Source organism: Thunnus thynnus, chromosome 8 (genome assembly GCF_963924715.1).
Source record: "Thunnus thynnus chromosome 8, fThuThy2.1, whole genome shotgun sequence".
In the NCBI taxonomy this organism is placed as follows: Eukaryota; Metazoa; Chordata; class Actinopteri; order Scombriformes; family Scombridae; genus Thunnus; species Thunnus thynnus.
Window position 1 is genome coordinate 16,327,032 of NC_089524.1, and position 13,865 is coordinate 16,340,896.

At 38.5% G+C, this 13,865-nt stretch overlaps 1 protein-coding gene across 3 annotated transcripts in view; it reads left to right on the plus strand.

Annotated features, from left to right (window-relative positions):
* Nucleotides 1-744: 744 nt before the first annotated feature.
* The window catches only part of LOC137187687 (arf-GAP with coiled-coil, ANK repeat and PH domain-containing protein 2-like), a 54,394-nt gene continuing 41,273 nt past the window's right edge, over nucleotides 745-13,865 (plus strand). For 2 of the 3 annotated variants that reach the window (XM_067596769.1, XM_067596770.1), the window contains exon 1: nucleotides 745-1,179. In XM_067596769.1, coding sequence (XP_067452870.1) covers nucleotides 1,127-1,179 — 53 coding nt within the window. In that variant the 5' untranslated portion in view covers nucleotides 745-1,126. The remainder of the gene's footprint in view (nucleotides 1,180-13,865) is intronic. The other variant, XM_067596771.1, reaches the window with a different exon arrangement.

Here is a 13,865-nt window from a genome sequence, read left to right on the forward strand (position 1 = left end):
ATATTCCCCAGGAATGAACTTTGAACTTTGAACTTTGAAGTGACAAGGACGAGAAGTCCTAAAAGTGTGATCATGAATTGGATACAACTTTTGTGCTATCAACAGCTACTGAGTCAATAGATCCGTATCCATGACAACTGAGCAAACTCCACCTACTGATGAAGAGGAGTAATACAGTTGAAAGCTCTGGAAAAAGCTACAAAGTTAAGATTGTTTTGTCAAACTACTGTTTCCAACAACAGCTGCAACTAACGATTATTTTCATTATCGATTCAACTGTCAGTTATTTTTTTGTCCCAACCCAACAGTCCACCACCAAAAGATACTCAGTTTACGATCATAGAAGACTAAAGAAACCAGAAAATACTCATTTGTATAATATTGTATATGTTCACACATGTTTGGTTTGATGACTTGCTTCAGGCAACGTTTAGGTCCTCCTGTTCCTATTTTAACTGTTTTTTTTAAAATGTCTTTTTTTATTATTTAATTACTTAATTTCCTTAATCAAATGAATTACTACTACTGTTGTTGCCACTACTTATTTACTCCCACTTTTGGGGTAGAGATATACAGTAGTTATGGTAAAGTTCTTTGATCCTTCCTTTTTCCTTTTTTTGAGAATTAACTATTAATAAATAAAGAGTATTTAAAAAAAAAATGCTGTGCACATGCGCACTGGATAGTACACAGTAAAAAAACGGAATATGGACCATCATCCGTTATCTGTGGGTGGCCCATTCCCTGCCTTCATAGACGATCTTTGTGTGAGTCCGTAGTATCTGCGTTGAAGAAAAGCTCCTCTCCCACTGGCTGCTATGACCTAGCTATCCGGACGACACTTTCTCTTTTCAGGACTGACCGCTGCGTCTGAAATAGTTTTGTTGCGTTTTGGCAGTTCTCACATTCAACATAGGCTCGTTTATGGTCGCATTCCTGCGACTTTTCCATCGTAGCTGCTGGCCTCTCAGGGCTAGCTGGCGAGCAGAGCGGTGACAGAGTGGAGCCAGCTGGTCGGACAGAGGTACAGGAACGTTAGCAGACAAGCTAATTAGCCAGAAAGACTCAGCCTGGATTACTGCCTTTAATCAAACAGCAAGTCTGCGGGTTTACTCACTGCGGCAACATGAAGATAACTGTGGATTTCGAGGAATGTCTGAAGGACTCCCCAAGGTTCAGGTGAGTGATGGCGACCTCCCCTGTCCTCCTTTTTAGTTGTAATTTATTTATTACAAAAAAAAGTATCCAGCTAGCTGTGTGCTAACCTGAGCTAATCAGCTGTTTGTTGCCTGCCACTTTTCTATTTTTGTCTCTAAGAAAGCTGGGGCCAGGCGAGGAGGGAAACTCATTGACCAAACAGCAAAACCTCATATGAGCTGTAGCAAGATTTTCCAGTGTTTGTTTCCTGTATATAAATTATGCAACGATGGGAATATTAAATATGAATGTAGCCCTCATTGGCCGTTGTTTTCAGTTGTATGTCATCCCAGCTTTAATTGTTATTGAGTATAGTACACCAGAGTTCAGCTTGTACTGGCAGGACAGGACACTAGGGCTGCAGCTAAGGTTATTTCCAAGATCTATTCATCTATCAGCTATTATCTATAGTAATAAAATGTCAGAAAACAATTAGTCATCACAGAGAAATGCTTTGATTGCCAGCAATCCAAAACCCAAAGACATTTACTTTTATTTCATAGGAGACAAAAAACCCGAAACAAAAACAGCAAAAAGTCACATTTAAGATTGATTTAAGATTTTTGGGTATTTTTGCCTTGATCAATGATTAATTGATTCGAGTAACTGAGTCGAATAATCATTTCAGCTCTACATTGCACACTTTTTCTCCCATCAGCCATAATAGATGGTACATCCCTAAATTCACCATTCACGTTCATTATTTCTCCAATTTATAAGTACTTAGATGAGGGCTGGACACACTCCACATTATAAATGAACTCTACAGCATTTGTCAGGTGGTTGGCGTTCATGTGATGTATTCCTGGCAGCAGTGTCACCTCTGACATCATCACTCAAAACCCTTTTTTTTTTTTTTTTTTCTCCCTGTATCTCTCTTCTCCTTTTCTTCAATCCATCACGCCTAGACGCTCTTCAAAATGGGATGTTTGCTCACAACTTCCTCCTCACTCGCTTGGCGTTTTCCAGAGATTTGAGAAAGCGCCTCCCTCCCACCTTCCCTCCCTCTCTCCTTCCTCCCTCGGCCCCCGCTCCCTCCGCTGCTGCAACATCCTCTCTCTCACAAAAACGAGGAACAGATGTTAGAAAGTTGTTTGCGGAAGAATAAAGCGTTTATTTTTTTAATCAGACAGTTTCCTTTATGATCACATTTGAGGGTTTGAACAAAAGGAAAATTTGCAGTCAGTTGTGTTAGTTGAAGTTGATCGGTCTAACACTCTGATGTACACCTCTGTGTGTTGCCAACACTGCTGGAGAAGAAAAAGAGGATCCCAGTCAGTCTTTATATGACTCTAATAAATTGGGTAAATTCAGCCAAGCAATCTGATTGGTGAAGTACTCACTAGTGTTTCTTTGAAGCATTGACAGTGTTTTGTATGCCAGTTCTAGTTGTAATGCGTCCTCCACCCTGTGAACTTTGTTTCTTTCTTCTTTTGCATCGTCACCGCGCTCTCATTTTTGATCGATTGCTTTGAACAGAGAGCGCTGAGTCATGGCAGACGGTTTGAAGTTGTCAGTGATGTAAACCTACTTCAGCAGAACCGCAGACCTTGTTTGTCAGGAACCGAAACCTTTAACCCATGGCTTTCTGCCCATAAATGATGCCGACCCTTCTTGTCCCACAGGCTCCATATAATATCTCTTCCCTATTGGAAGTCAGTCATCTGTGTGCAAGGTTTATGTCCTATAATTCCAAAATCTGTTTGATTTATTTCAATGATCAGAAGGAACTTTGCAACAATACTAAAAGGCCCAACACGCCCCTGATACACCCACACAGGTGTTCTCACTTAATTGGTCTAATTACACGTCTGCTGATGACTGTAGTTTTGTACAGTCTGTACTTGATTGACATTTCACTTACGTTCCAGTTACTTTGATGCACCTGTTCGGGTGGAGAAGTTACACTTTTATTGTTCTTGTTGGAGTTTGGCGATCTTGTATAACCCCAGTATAGCTCCACCCTTTCTACCTGAGCAGACGTCTAATTAGCTCCAAAATATAGGCAGCCACAAATATGAGCAGTAGCAGTCAGATTATTGTAAACAACTTGGAGCTGAAATGTCTATTAATCAATTAGCCCATCGACGGGGAATTAATTGGTAACTGCTTTGATAATCAATCAATCGTTTAAGTAGTTTTTAAAGCCAAAATGCTAAATATTAGCCTTGGTCTCATGTGATAAACTGAGTATCTTTGAGTTGTTAATTGTTGTTCTGACAAAATGACAATGACAATAATGAATTGAGAAAATAATCTGCAGATTAATCGATAATGAAAATAATTAGTTGCATGTTGACCTTTTGTCTATCTGCAATTATAATTTCCTCCTTGCTCTTCTTCCTCCTCTTTGCCCTCCATCTCACTCAATCAAATGTTTTCTGAACTGTTTTAAATAAGTGAAAGTTATCGGGGCTTCAGCAAAAATATATGTAATAATAACAAAGTCTCTTTATTAACATCTCCAGTTTTTAAATGCAGTGTCTTCTTGGAGGAAGAAGAGGTTCACACGTTTTCCTTAATGACACTTTAATATGTCGTCCAATTTATTGTATGTATCAGGTTGAATGAGATTTAGACTTTCAAGCAAACGAGCACTGAGTTAGTTCACTGTATCACAGAAATAACACAAATCATACTCTTCTGCAAAAGCGATCACATCATCATCATCATGTGTTATTTCCGCCCTGCTTGTCTGTAGTTTCATGGATAACAGACATTTAGCTTTTGCACCTTCTGAATATCAACATAATGAATTCTCTCCGATCTCCGTTCAATCACCCAAGTGTGAAGGGAAGCCATCTCATATCTCCCCCATCTTTATCCATGTCCATAGTGACCTTTGCCCTTTAGGAGAGTCATTTCAACGTTTCCTGACTGTGCGCTCATCATGGGACTGATGAGAGATTTTTTTTTTTTTTTTTTTTTTGCAGCACAGTTTTCCACTTCGATCATCATCGCTTTACTCATTTTTCCAACCCCCGCTCGTTATATTTGGCCGGAGAGGAAGACAAAGCAGGAGAGAGAAAGAGAGAATAGATGAAAACATGGGATACACACCAGTGTGGAACAGCTTCTCACTCGCTCAACATCTGTTTCCATTTTGGTGTTTGCTTTCAACTTTGTGCCAGAGAATATGGAGCCCCCAAATGTGGAGAGGGTTGTTTTCAAGTGGTAATCTGGCACACCCCACATATTTTTTTTTTTTTTTTTTGCGCTCATCCTCATTTTAGTTGGGAAGCTGTCTTTGGTCATAAACCATGCTTTCAGCCCAGAGGAGAGATGCACTAGTGCAAAAATTATGTAGTTTTGGCAGTAAACCCTACTAGCCTAGTTTTCCACTTGAGAATAGATGTTAGACTTGAGAGCTTTTCTGGCTCCCCTTCAAGTATGAGAGTTGAAAATTCCCTTCGGAGGGTCATTGCTTTGCTCCTCACTTGTATAGGAATAAATGTTTCACATATTTAATATATATAGTACCCAAAGGAGACTAATAAATGGAATATATTTTTCATAACAAAAACTTAAATGTGTGTTTTTTTTTAGTTAAAGTGCAACAGTTTAGTCTGCTTCTCATTTTGATCAAAACCTGAAACAACTGTGAAGCTGAAATGTTTTTGATACTAGTTCTAAATAATGTATACGACGAAGCATAACATCGAAAGATTAAAAAAAAGCACAAGAGTAGAACTGATATGTTATTATACTTGCCCCAAGTAGATATGAACTACCCAGAAGTGAACAAATTTCTGTAATTAGCAGCTACGTTTTCTCCCGTCTTCGCTCTCTTGTTAATCATTCTAACACGATCGCTCGCTCCTGATTGGTTTTCCTTATTCTTAGCTTGGCCACGATATGAAGTCATTGGTCCAACAGCCCCGGTTGAAGTTTCCCCTGAGTCACTGACAGCTGTAGAGTCAGCAGATCACTGGCAGTCTCCGCTAATCCAGAACCCAGAGCCTGATGATGAGCGCTCATACTGCGATACACCCAGATTAGTTTCCCATGGGAGTCCAGCTGTAGGCTTGTTAGCATGCTGGGCTTGTTGCAGTTTGATTTAATTGAACTGTGGTCCATTTACTTTTAATAGTTATTAATACTGGCAATTAACAGCTAATGAAATGAGGACTGACAGTACTCCTGCTATAACGCTACCGCTCCTAAGAAAAGGGCAGCACAGCGAGTAAAAAATGAAATATGATATACTCTCAATTTCCAAGTGTACCGTTATATTAAGAGCGTTTGCAGCTTAAAGGAAATGTCATTTATACTCCTGTTAAACTTGAGTAAAGGTGTCATTAAAGGCTCTTTGTATTAATAATGTATTTATAGTTTTCTCTCATACAGAGTAAATGTGTTTACACGTTATTTAACATATTAGCCTGTCAATCACAACCAGTCCTTAATCTTTAAACCTGGATCTAAAAGTATACTGTAGATACTTATAATATTGTCATTTTAACACTCACCTCCTCTTCACCGTCTTTGTTTCCATCCTATGACATAAGACGGATGAGGATGTAGAGGAAAGTGTTTGCTCATTACTAAGAGCATCCAAAATTTCCACAAGAACCAGCGTAAGTGTTTATCTTTTAAGGAATGACCTCATCTCATTGATGTTGTTGAAGCTCATCTCTTGCGTCTAATGGTGGGTTTTACCACAGCGGGATCCCCCCACCCCCACCCCCTCCATATCACCACTGCTCCACTCTCTCTAACAATTACAGGATCTACGTCACGGCACTGAACTCACCCCATTCTTCACGTTTCCATCCACAATAACAGATTCAAAGTGTTGACTTGTTTGCCACTACCACTGTCATTTCAGTTCAGTGGAATAAACACCGTCTATAATCTTCTTTCTTGTACATGAACACGTTAATGAAGAAGACTGAAGCACCAGGGGATAGATGAAGATGACAAAACGCTGCTGGAGACCATACAGAACATTGTGGGAAAACATCAAAGTAAAGCTGTAATGCAGAGTATTCAACTGTCAGAAATATCTAAATTGGATTAGCTACAATAGTTTTAAAGTAAGCCTGCTTTGGGCTGTGTGGAGTGTGCAGCTTTGTTATGTAGGAAATGTGGAATATGACTCAGTATTGACAGATATTTCAACATTAAATGACTGGGCAGGTTTTTTTTATTATAACAGTAGGGCTACAACTAACAATTATTGTCATTTTTTATTGATCTGTCGATGATTTACTTGATCGATTAATCAGTTGGTCTATAAAATGACAATTGTGAAAAATTCCTATCAAAATTTCTCAAAATTATGTTTTTATGTTGCTTTTTTGTTCAAACGCAGATCCATAACCCAACTATATTAATTTACTACCACATGAGACAGAGAAAAGCAGCAAATCCTCACAATTGACCAGCTGAAACTAGGTTATGTTTGGCACTTTTGCTTGAAAATTTATTTTTTTCCATTAATCAAATATGAATATTGTTTTTCTGTTAATAGTTTCAGCTCTATATGACATTATTAATAGATAGCTGGAAACAGATAAAAAAGTAAACCAGCTGATCCTGAAGTGTTGCTGCTTTAGAGAACGTCTTCCAGTAGGGAGGAAACTGGAACTATGTGAAGAGCAGATGGTCTTTTGAGTGTCCGCTTATGTCTTTCAAGTGTTGAGGTCAGCACCGCAGGCCCACAGAAGACTCTATTGTGTCGGCCGCGTGGATGACAAACCTGTTTAACTGCCTCGTTTCTGCATGAAAAGTGCACACGGTCTACATGAGGCATGAGAGGCGGCACTGTATTGTTTTTTTTTTTTTTGTATTATGGTCATTGACTCACTGGAAAAAAATGAGTTATCTCTGTTTTTTAGGTTTTACTATCTAGTCAGAGCTCTGACTAACAGGCGGGGGGCAAGTGGCACAGAGAGACTCCAAGGCTGTGTCTGTTTCTGTTGTTAATGTTGTTGAGTTGTTGGCAGTGTCAGAAGTTGAGTCACCCACTGCTAAAATAAGGCCTTTTTATGTGGATGTTTACTCAAAGTAGCTGAAGTAACACGAGTCTACAGATTTTAGTGGATTACCGTGGCAACCTTTTGAAGAGTTGGTGCCATGTCGACTCGTCAGGCCACACAAAAACATATAGTATAGACATACAGTGCCTATACAGATTTTCAGCAGTCAGTGACTTTTTTTTTGAGCTAAAACTATTAGTTGATTAGTTTTTTGATTGACAGAAAATTAATTGTTAACTTTTTGTATGATTCATTCATCATTTAAGTTCTTTATCAAGGAAGAAGGCCAAAATGTTGCTAATTCCAGCTTCTCAAATGTGTGAATTTGCTACTTTTCTTTGTTTTAAATAATTGTAAGTGGAATATATTTCAATTATGGACTGTTTATTGAACGAAACAGATATTTTTCACCATTTTCTGACATTTAATGTACTAAATCGAAAACATAATTGACAGTATTACAATAGTGTCTGCCAATCACAGTGCAAAAATCATAAGGAACTTTGGTATAAGAATAGCAAACTTAATTTAAAAGACCAATATAATCCAAGCAACTGGCTTAACTTCTAGCCTAAATGTATAGTATTGTGGGCTTCTGTCTGGCATATACTGTGACCCTTTGCGTGATCTTGGTCAACTTAAAGAGAATGAGTACCTAAACATTCCCTCAGTGATGCTGAATTGGCCTCTTTCTCAGTGATGTGGTTTACAAGGCAGCCGTTTTTCTTTTCTTCTTCATGGGCTGTAGTCTGGTTTGTACCACACGTCTCTCTATATTTAGCCAGAGCTTTGCCATCACACCCAAACAGCAGTTAAACCAGGGTGTTGTAGTACCCTAATTTATATTGTTTCATTCAGTGAAAAAGCTAGTAATCATATGTTGTTGTTTCCTTTTACTTTTCTGGTGGAATCTACTCTTTCCACCCAAGCTTGGTCACACAGGAAGAGTCAACAAATGTGGTGAATATAATTGTGAGTACAACCAGACACTGGTTAGTCACAGCAAACGTACTTGGAGCTGCTCACTTGACCTCTGGAGTTATTGCTTATTTAATGAGGCTTTCTTTGACAGTTTATCAGGAGTTACAGAAAAATCAACCCCCAAAAGCAAAAGCATTGTTATTTTTAAGCAAAAGTGCCAAAAATAAATTGGTTCCAACTTTCTTAAATGTGAATAGTTGCTGGTTTTCTTGGGTATCTTTTGGTTGGAGAAAACAAGCAATTTGAGGACGTTACATTGGACTCACATTGGGAATTTGTGATGGACGTTTATCAATATTTTCTGACTCTTTGACAAAAAGATTAATTGAGAAAATAATTGGCAGATTAATGGATAATGAAAATAATAGTTAGCATGACAGAAACTTAATGAACCAATAGTATAGCACAATCTTGACTGGTATTCATATTCAGCATTTTATTCATGTGCTCTTAACCAGTATGAACACCAGGGCAAGTAAATAATCCAAATGTCCTGATCAATAGTTGTACATGGACAGGGACTTAAATATTTTTGCTTCATCGATGATTCATTACTAACAAATTTCTAGACGCACAGTTGCTAAACTTCTGTCTAAAAACTTCTACTTATCAAGCACATCTGTGATTGCAAAGAGTCAATGTAGGCTAAATGAGTGAAATACAAAAGAAACAAAATATAGTAGACCGAACAATAAAGTGTTTACATTTTAGTACATCAATGCTTCCAGGATTTGGAAAAGATGCACTAATGATGGTACAAAACACTTGAAATGAAAGGTGGACCCAAATGTTATATTATGGCTATTATATGGTCTAATGGAGTTCAGTGTGATGAGATTGGCCGCTGATTAAATCTTCTCCACATAAAGTCTCTTTTACTTGTCTGCTTCAGAGGCGAGGGCTGCTTCTCTTCAGTTTGCAGGAGCCAGATATCAGATATTTGGCCAGAAGCTCTTTGCACTGAAAACAAAATACCAGCATCATCCAGCCTATCTGCTTATCATCTATCCTACTTTATAGCACTATGTGGGCTCTTGAGAGATTCAAGCTTATTGATGTCACAATGCAGTGTCTAGATACCATTGTATCACTACATTGAGAATACAGCACTGGCATAAGAAATTCTTCTGTTGATGTTGGGAAAACATTTGATCTATTATCAAAGGCTTTTACATGTCTGAGAGTGTTTAGAAAATCTCTGCCCTGATTGATGGAAAACATAAGTGATTTCTCATGGCTTTCAGCAGACTCATGGCTTTCTTAAAATATCAGTGACTCAACTTTTACTCCAGATTTGTGCACTCTTAACTAGAAATTAAGGTCAGTGATGCTGCACTTTTCTGTCAAAGATACAAACTGTGTTCACTCATGAACCTTTTGTTACATAGGTGCAATATCTTATTCTTGAATCCATGCAGCATTTCATTAAAATCCCTACATCTCATTGAGATCTTCTTATGAACTGAAAACAAACTGTTATTGTGTAGCTTACACTTTTCATTATCAGGTTTGATAACTCGGGATAAGGAGATTTAAAAGTTGTTTATCTCAGGATTTGTATAAATCCTGTGATATCCTTTTTGTATGTACTGTTGTGCACTGACTGAAGGAGATTGTAGTGTAAATACTGAAGCAAGAATGCCCTTATATGACTTGCAGAAGTTCAGTTGGTAGTTGCAGTTAGTTGAAGATAAGCAGTTGGATAACAAATGAAATTAAACAGCATAGGAACAGCCTTAAGTTGACATTACTATCACTTCCCTGCAGTCCTGTTTAACTTGGCCCTTAAGTGCACAGGGTTTTATTACCACATGCACCACTGGTTTTAAAACACATATCATATATTTGACTGTTAGGAGGTCTGGATAAGAGTGTTCACATAATAACATTTTATATCCCTTGGTTTTCTTTAATGTAAATAATCCACAGGATTCTTGACTGATTCATACTTCAAGTGAAGCAGTTCGGGCGTCAAGTCGTTTTCTTTGTTTCTCATTACTGCCAAGTCCCAGACAACATTTGTAGCACTATGGGTATAATAAAATCTGTAACTAGTAGTTGTACCAACTCTTATTTTTGCTAATCTTTAACAGATGCCCTGCTGTTTAAGTTTTCAGGTGTGTGTTGTGTGATGTTACACTTTTTACCTGAAGTTTTCATATTTTTGAAATTACATGAAAAGAAATTTTAGAAGAATCTCGTCCCAAAAGGGAGATTTGTATCAAATAATTAATTTTGCACACTGTTAAACTCATACCTGAATCCTTCAGCCCTCGCTGGCAACCATCCACTGATATTAACTACACAGCCAGCCATAGACCATCTATGGAAACTATAGAAAGGTGCTTCAGTATACCAATATCTGTTGGATTGCTGCTGAAGTTTCCTCTCTTTGTTTTATGTCCCTGTATTCTGGACACCGTATGTGTGATTTGCACCGTGGGGGTCTGTAACTACAATGTATATTTGTCTTGCATGAGAACCATGTTTTATTGCAGCCTTTATCACCACATATTTTCCAGTGAAAATGATGTGTATTATAATTAAAAGTCTGTGTCTCTGGTTCTCATGCCTTTTTCTTCTGCTCATTATCCAGACTCAGGCTGCCTGGACACGCTCCAAGGTCAGAGCTGTGAGGCAATGGCCCAGATTTTCATTTGGCCAGAGCCCCTCCTTTTCTTATCCTCTGTCAGCACTTTCACAAGTTCACCCTGCAGGCTCAAGTTGTGAGATTAAATGGAAATAGTCGTGGTTGCATAGAAAGCTAGAGAGCAACTGACTGACAAAGGTTCGGGTTAGATTTCCAAGGCTGATTTTTCTAAAGCACTTTCCATCCAGGGAAAGTTGGCTGAATGTGTACGACCTTTTCCAGGCCACCCTTCCTTTGACTCACTCAGTTAAACATATTTACATCTCAGAGTTTCCACTACAGCAGGTGTCCTGCTGTTTGCCCTCAAGCCTCTACGGTGGAGCAGGTGAGGCCAAGTGCCTTTTATCAAGGACAAAGTGACAGGCGTTGTCTTACAGCATGTGTTTATAATAATAAGATGATATTCACTGAAGAACTGGCAAGCCTGTTTTTCTCTAATTATGTCCATGAGCTTTTTCTTGATTATCTGAGGGATTTTTTTTTGTTGGGTTTTGTGCAGGGCTAATATCAGTTTAATTGCCCCATCCCCTTATGAGTTTTCTTAAGCGCACACCCAAATCATGCTTCTCTATGAATGTTGGAGGACCAGGGATTGTAGCTTGTAGAAAAATATAATAATAGGCCAAATCCTCTTAAAGCCAGACACTAGAGCCTGTCAGCATAACAGTTATGATTCTGGGTGGTTCATCAAATAAATGAACTTGTGCCTGTAGCCACTGACAAAGGCAAACAGGGCTTGTACAATGCTCTTGAGTTTAGCTTGGGTTAACGTCTCCACGAGAGAAGCAGGCTCTTTATTGCTTGTGACCTTGTTTCTGCCCTCCTTATCTACTTAAGTCCTTAGTTCATTCCACTATGTTTGGGTCGCTAACAAAATCTCTTAAAACCACAGACTACTATGATGAAACTCAGTGACACTGCTCCCATGTTGCAAGGCAGTAATCAGGACTGAAGCCATTCCCACAGACTAGAGTTGTTAAATTATAAGGTACAGAAGATATAACAAATGGTAAAAGTTGATGTCAGGGCATGCTATTGGAGTTTAGTCTTTGAGTATTAATCAAAGTAAACTAGATGAGTACTTTTGCCGAACAGTATACTCTTATGCAATGTAGGTTCCGTGCCTAGAGGATTGTCACTTAACATATTTGGCAGAATTAGACTCTTGTAAATGTCTGCAGGCTCAAAAGTTTGGTTCTGGCGTCCCCACAACTCAACTTGCTGATTGATGGAGTTGCTGTGTGTGCTTGCTGTTCTGATTAATGACTTTTAATACTTAATACTTCCGTAATGCCAGTTTGTTTCCTTCTCTCAGTAACATAGACAGTAACTGAACAACTACTGTATATCATTTTTAGCCATGGCAAGCTCAGTCAGGTTTGAGCTTAGATTCAGCAATGGAGCTCCTCTCCTGAATCTAGAAGGGATTTAGTATTTTTGGTCAAGGACTTAAGAAAGGCAGATGCTTGGCAGCACTGAGACCAAACTGTCATACAGCCAGATATTGGTTTTTCCACCAATCAGCATTCTGCCACTTGAGATTTACCCTTTTGTCATCAATGATAGTGCTATAAGTGTGGAAGAGCTCTAATACCTTCGGCCCAGTTAAAGCGGTTACTTTCTGTTGCAGCAATATATCCAAAGGCTTAAAGGTTATATGTAGCTCCATCATTGTTACTGGCTGATAAAGCACAATTGTAAAAAGCTTATGTTTTGGCCACAAACAGTGCTTCACATCACAGCCCTCTTCATATAAAAGACAACACCGTCTTAGCTGCACTAACTTCAGATGTATGTCTTGATAGAGAAAATTATTGTGTGTTTTAATGTGTGTTTACTGTAGATGGAGCACCAACAGAATGGAAATTGATTCTGATGATTAAAGCAGTCATTCTTTTACAGTTCACAAGTGCCATTGATATATTACTTAAATACTTTTATAAGGAAAAATAGAATTAAATATATGCCATCCGATAAATGAATAAACAAGACTTTGACAAAACATTTTTGAAACTCAGTTCTATAGACACAGTTTGCTCAGTGCTTAAAAGATATTGAGTAGATCCCTGTTATAAAATATTGTTAGACATACAGTAAAAACTGTCTATACATGTGAATCCTTCATTCATGCATCTCTTGATGAAAGCACTCATGCACTGCTACCAATACTGATATCAGATATCAGTCCGACACTGACTCAAATAGCTGGATCGGGTATCTGTGACAATAGGCCGATCTGGTATCGGATACCATTATTTTAATAAATAACAGAGTTAAGAAAGCAATGTTTAATTCAAGCCCGATTTTGCCTTACACACAAAAGAACGATCCCAGTCTCTTGCACCCAGTGAGGCATACAGCTTATTAATTAAACACTGGTATCGGATTGGTACTCGGTATCGGCTGATACCCAAAACCCGGGTATCAGTATCAGGACTGAAAGAGTTGGATTGGTGCATACCTAACTCAGATAACCCATTCTGCCTCTTGTTTTTCCCTGACAGTCACCAGATGTTGGTTGCCGTCAGTTTGGCACCATACGGAAGAACAAACAGCTGGAGGGGTTTTGGCGAATGCCCGTCTGCTGCTGCAGCAGGGTGTCACTCTTAATCCTTCTGCTTTATACTGACAAACTTGATACACACACACACACAGTGCTGCACAATATGTTGTGTTTTTTCTTGAAGAGAAAAAATGACATTTATATTCAAGCATTAAACTAATGTTGTTATCTGAGTGATTTATACGGAGGGCAGCAGCATAATAAGCCTGAAATCTAGTTAAGTCACTTTTACAAATACAATAAGTTGGAGTGCTCCAGCTGCACCAGTATATGTATTTCATTGTCTCTTTTGTCTAGAGAATAAACGTATTACGGCTAAACCGATGTTAATGAGGATCATGCTTCATCTAAAGGCCACACACACTGTATGAGCCATGGGACATAACTGCTGATACATGAGTTAAGAGCAGAGAAAAGCAGTGTTGTGTCATACAGTCAGTTTTCATAATGTGTGAACAAAGTCCAACAAACGTTTTCTTTCTTGGCTCTGTCG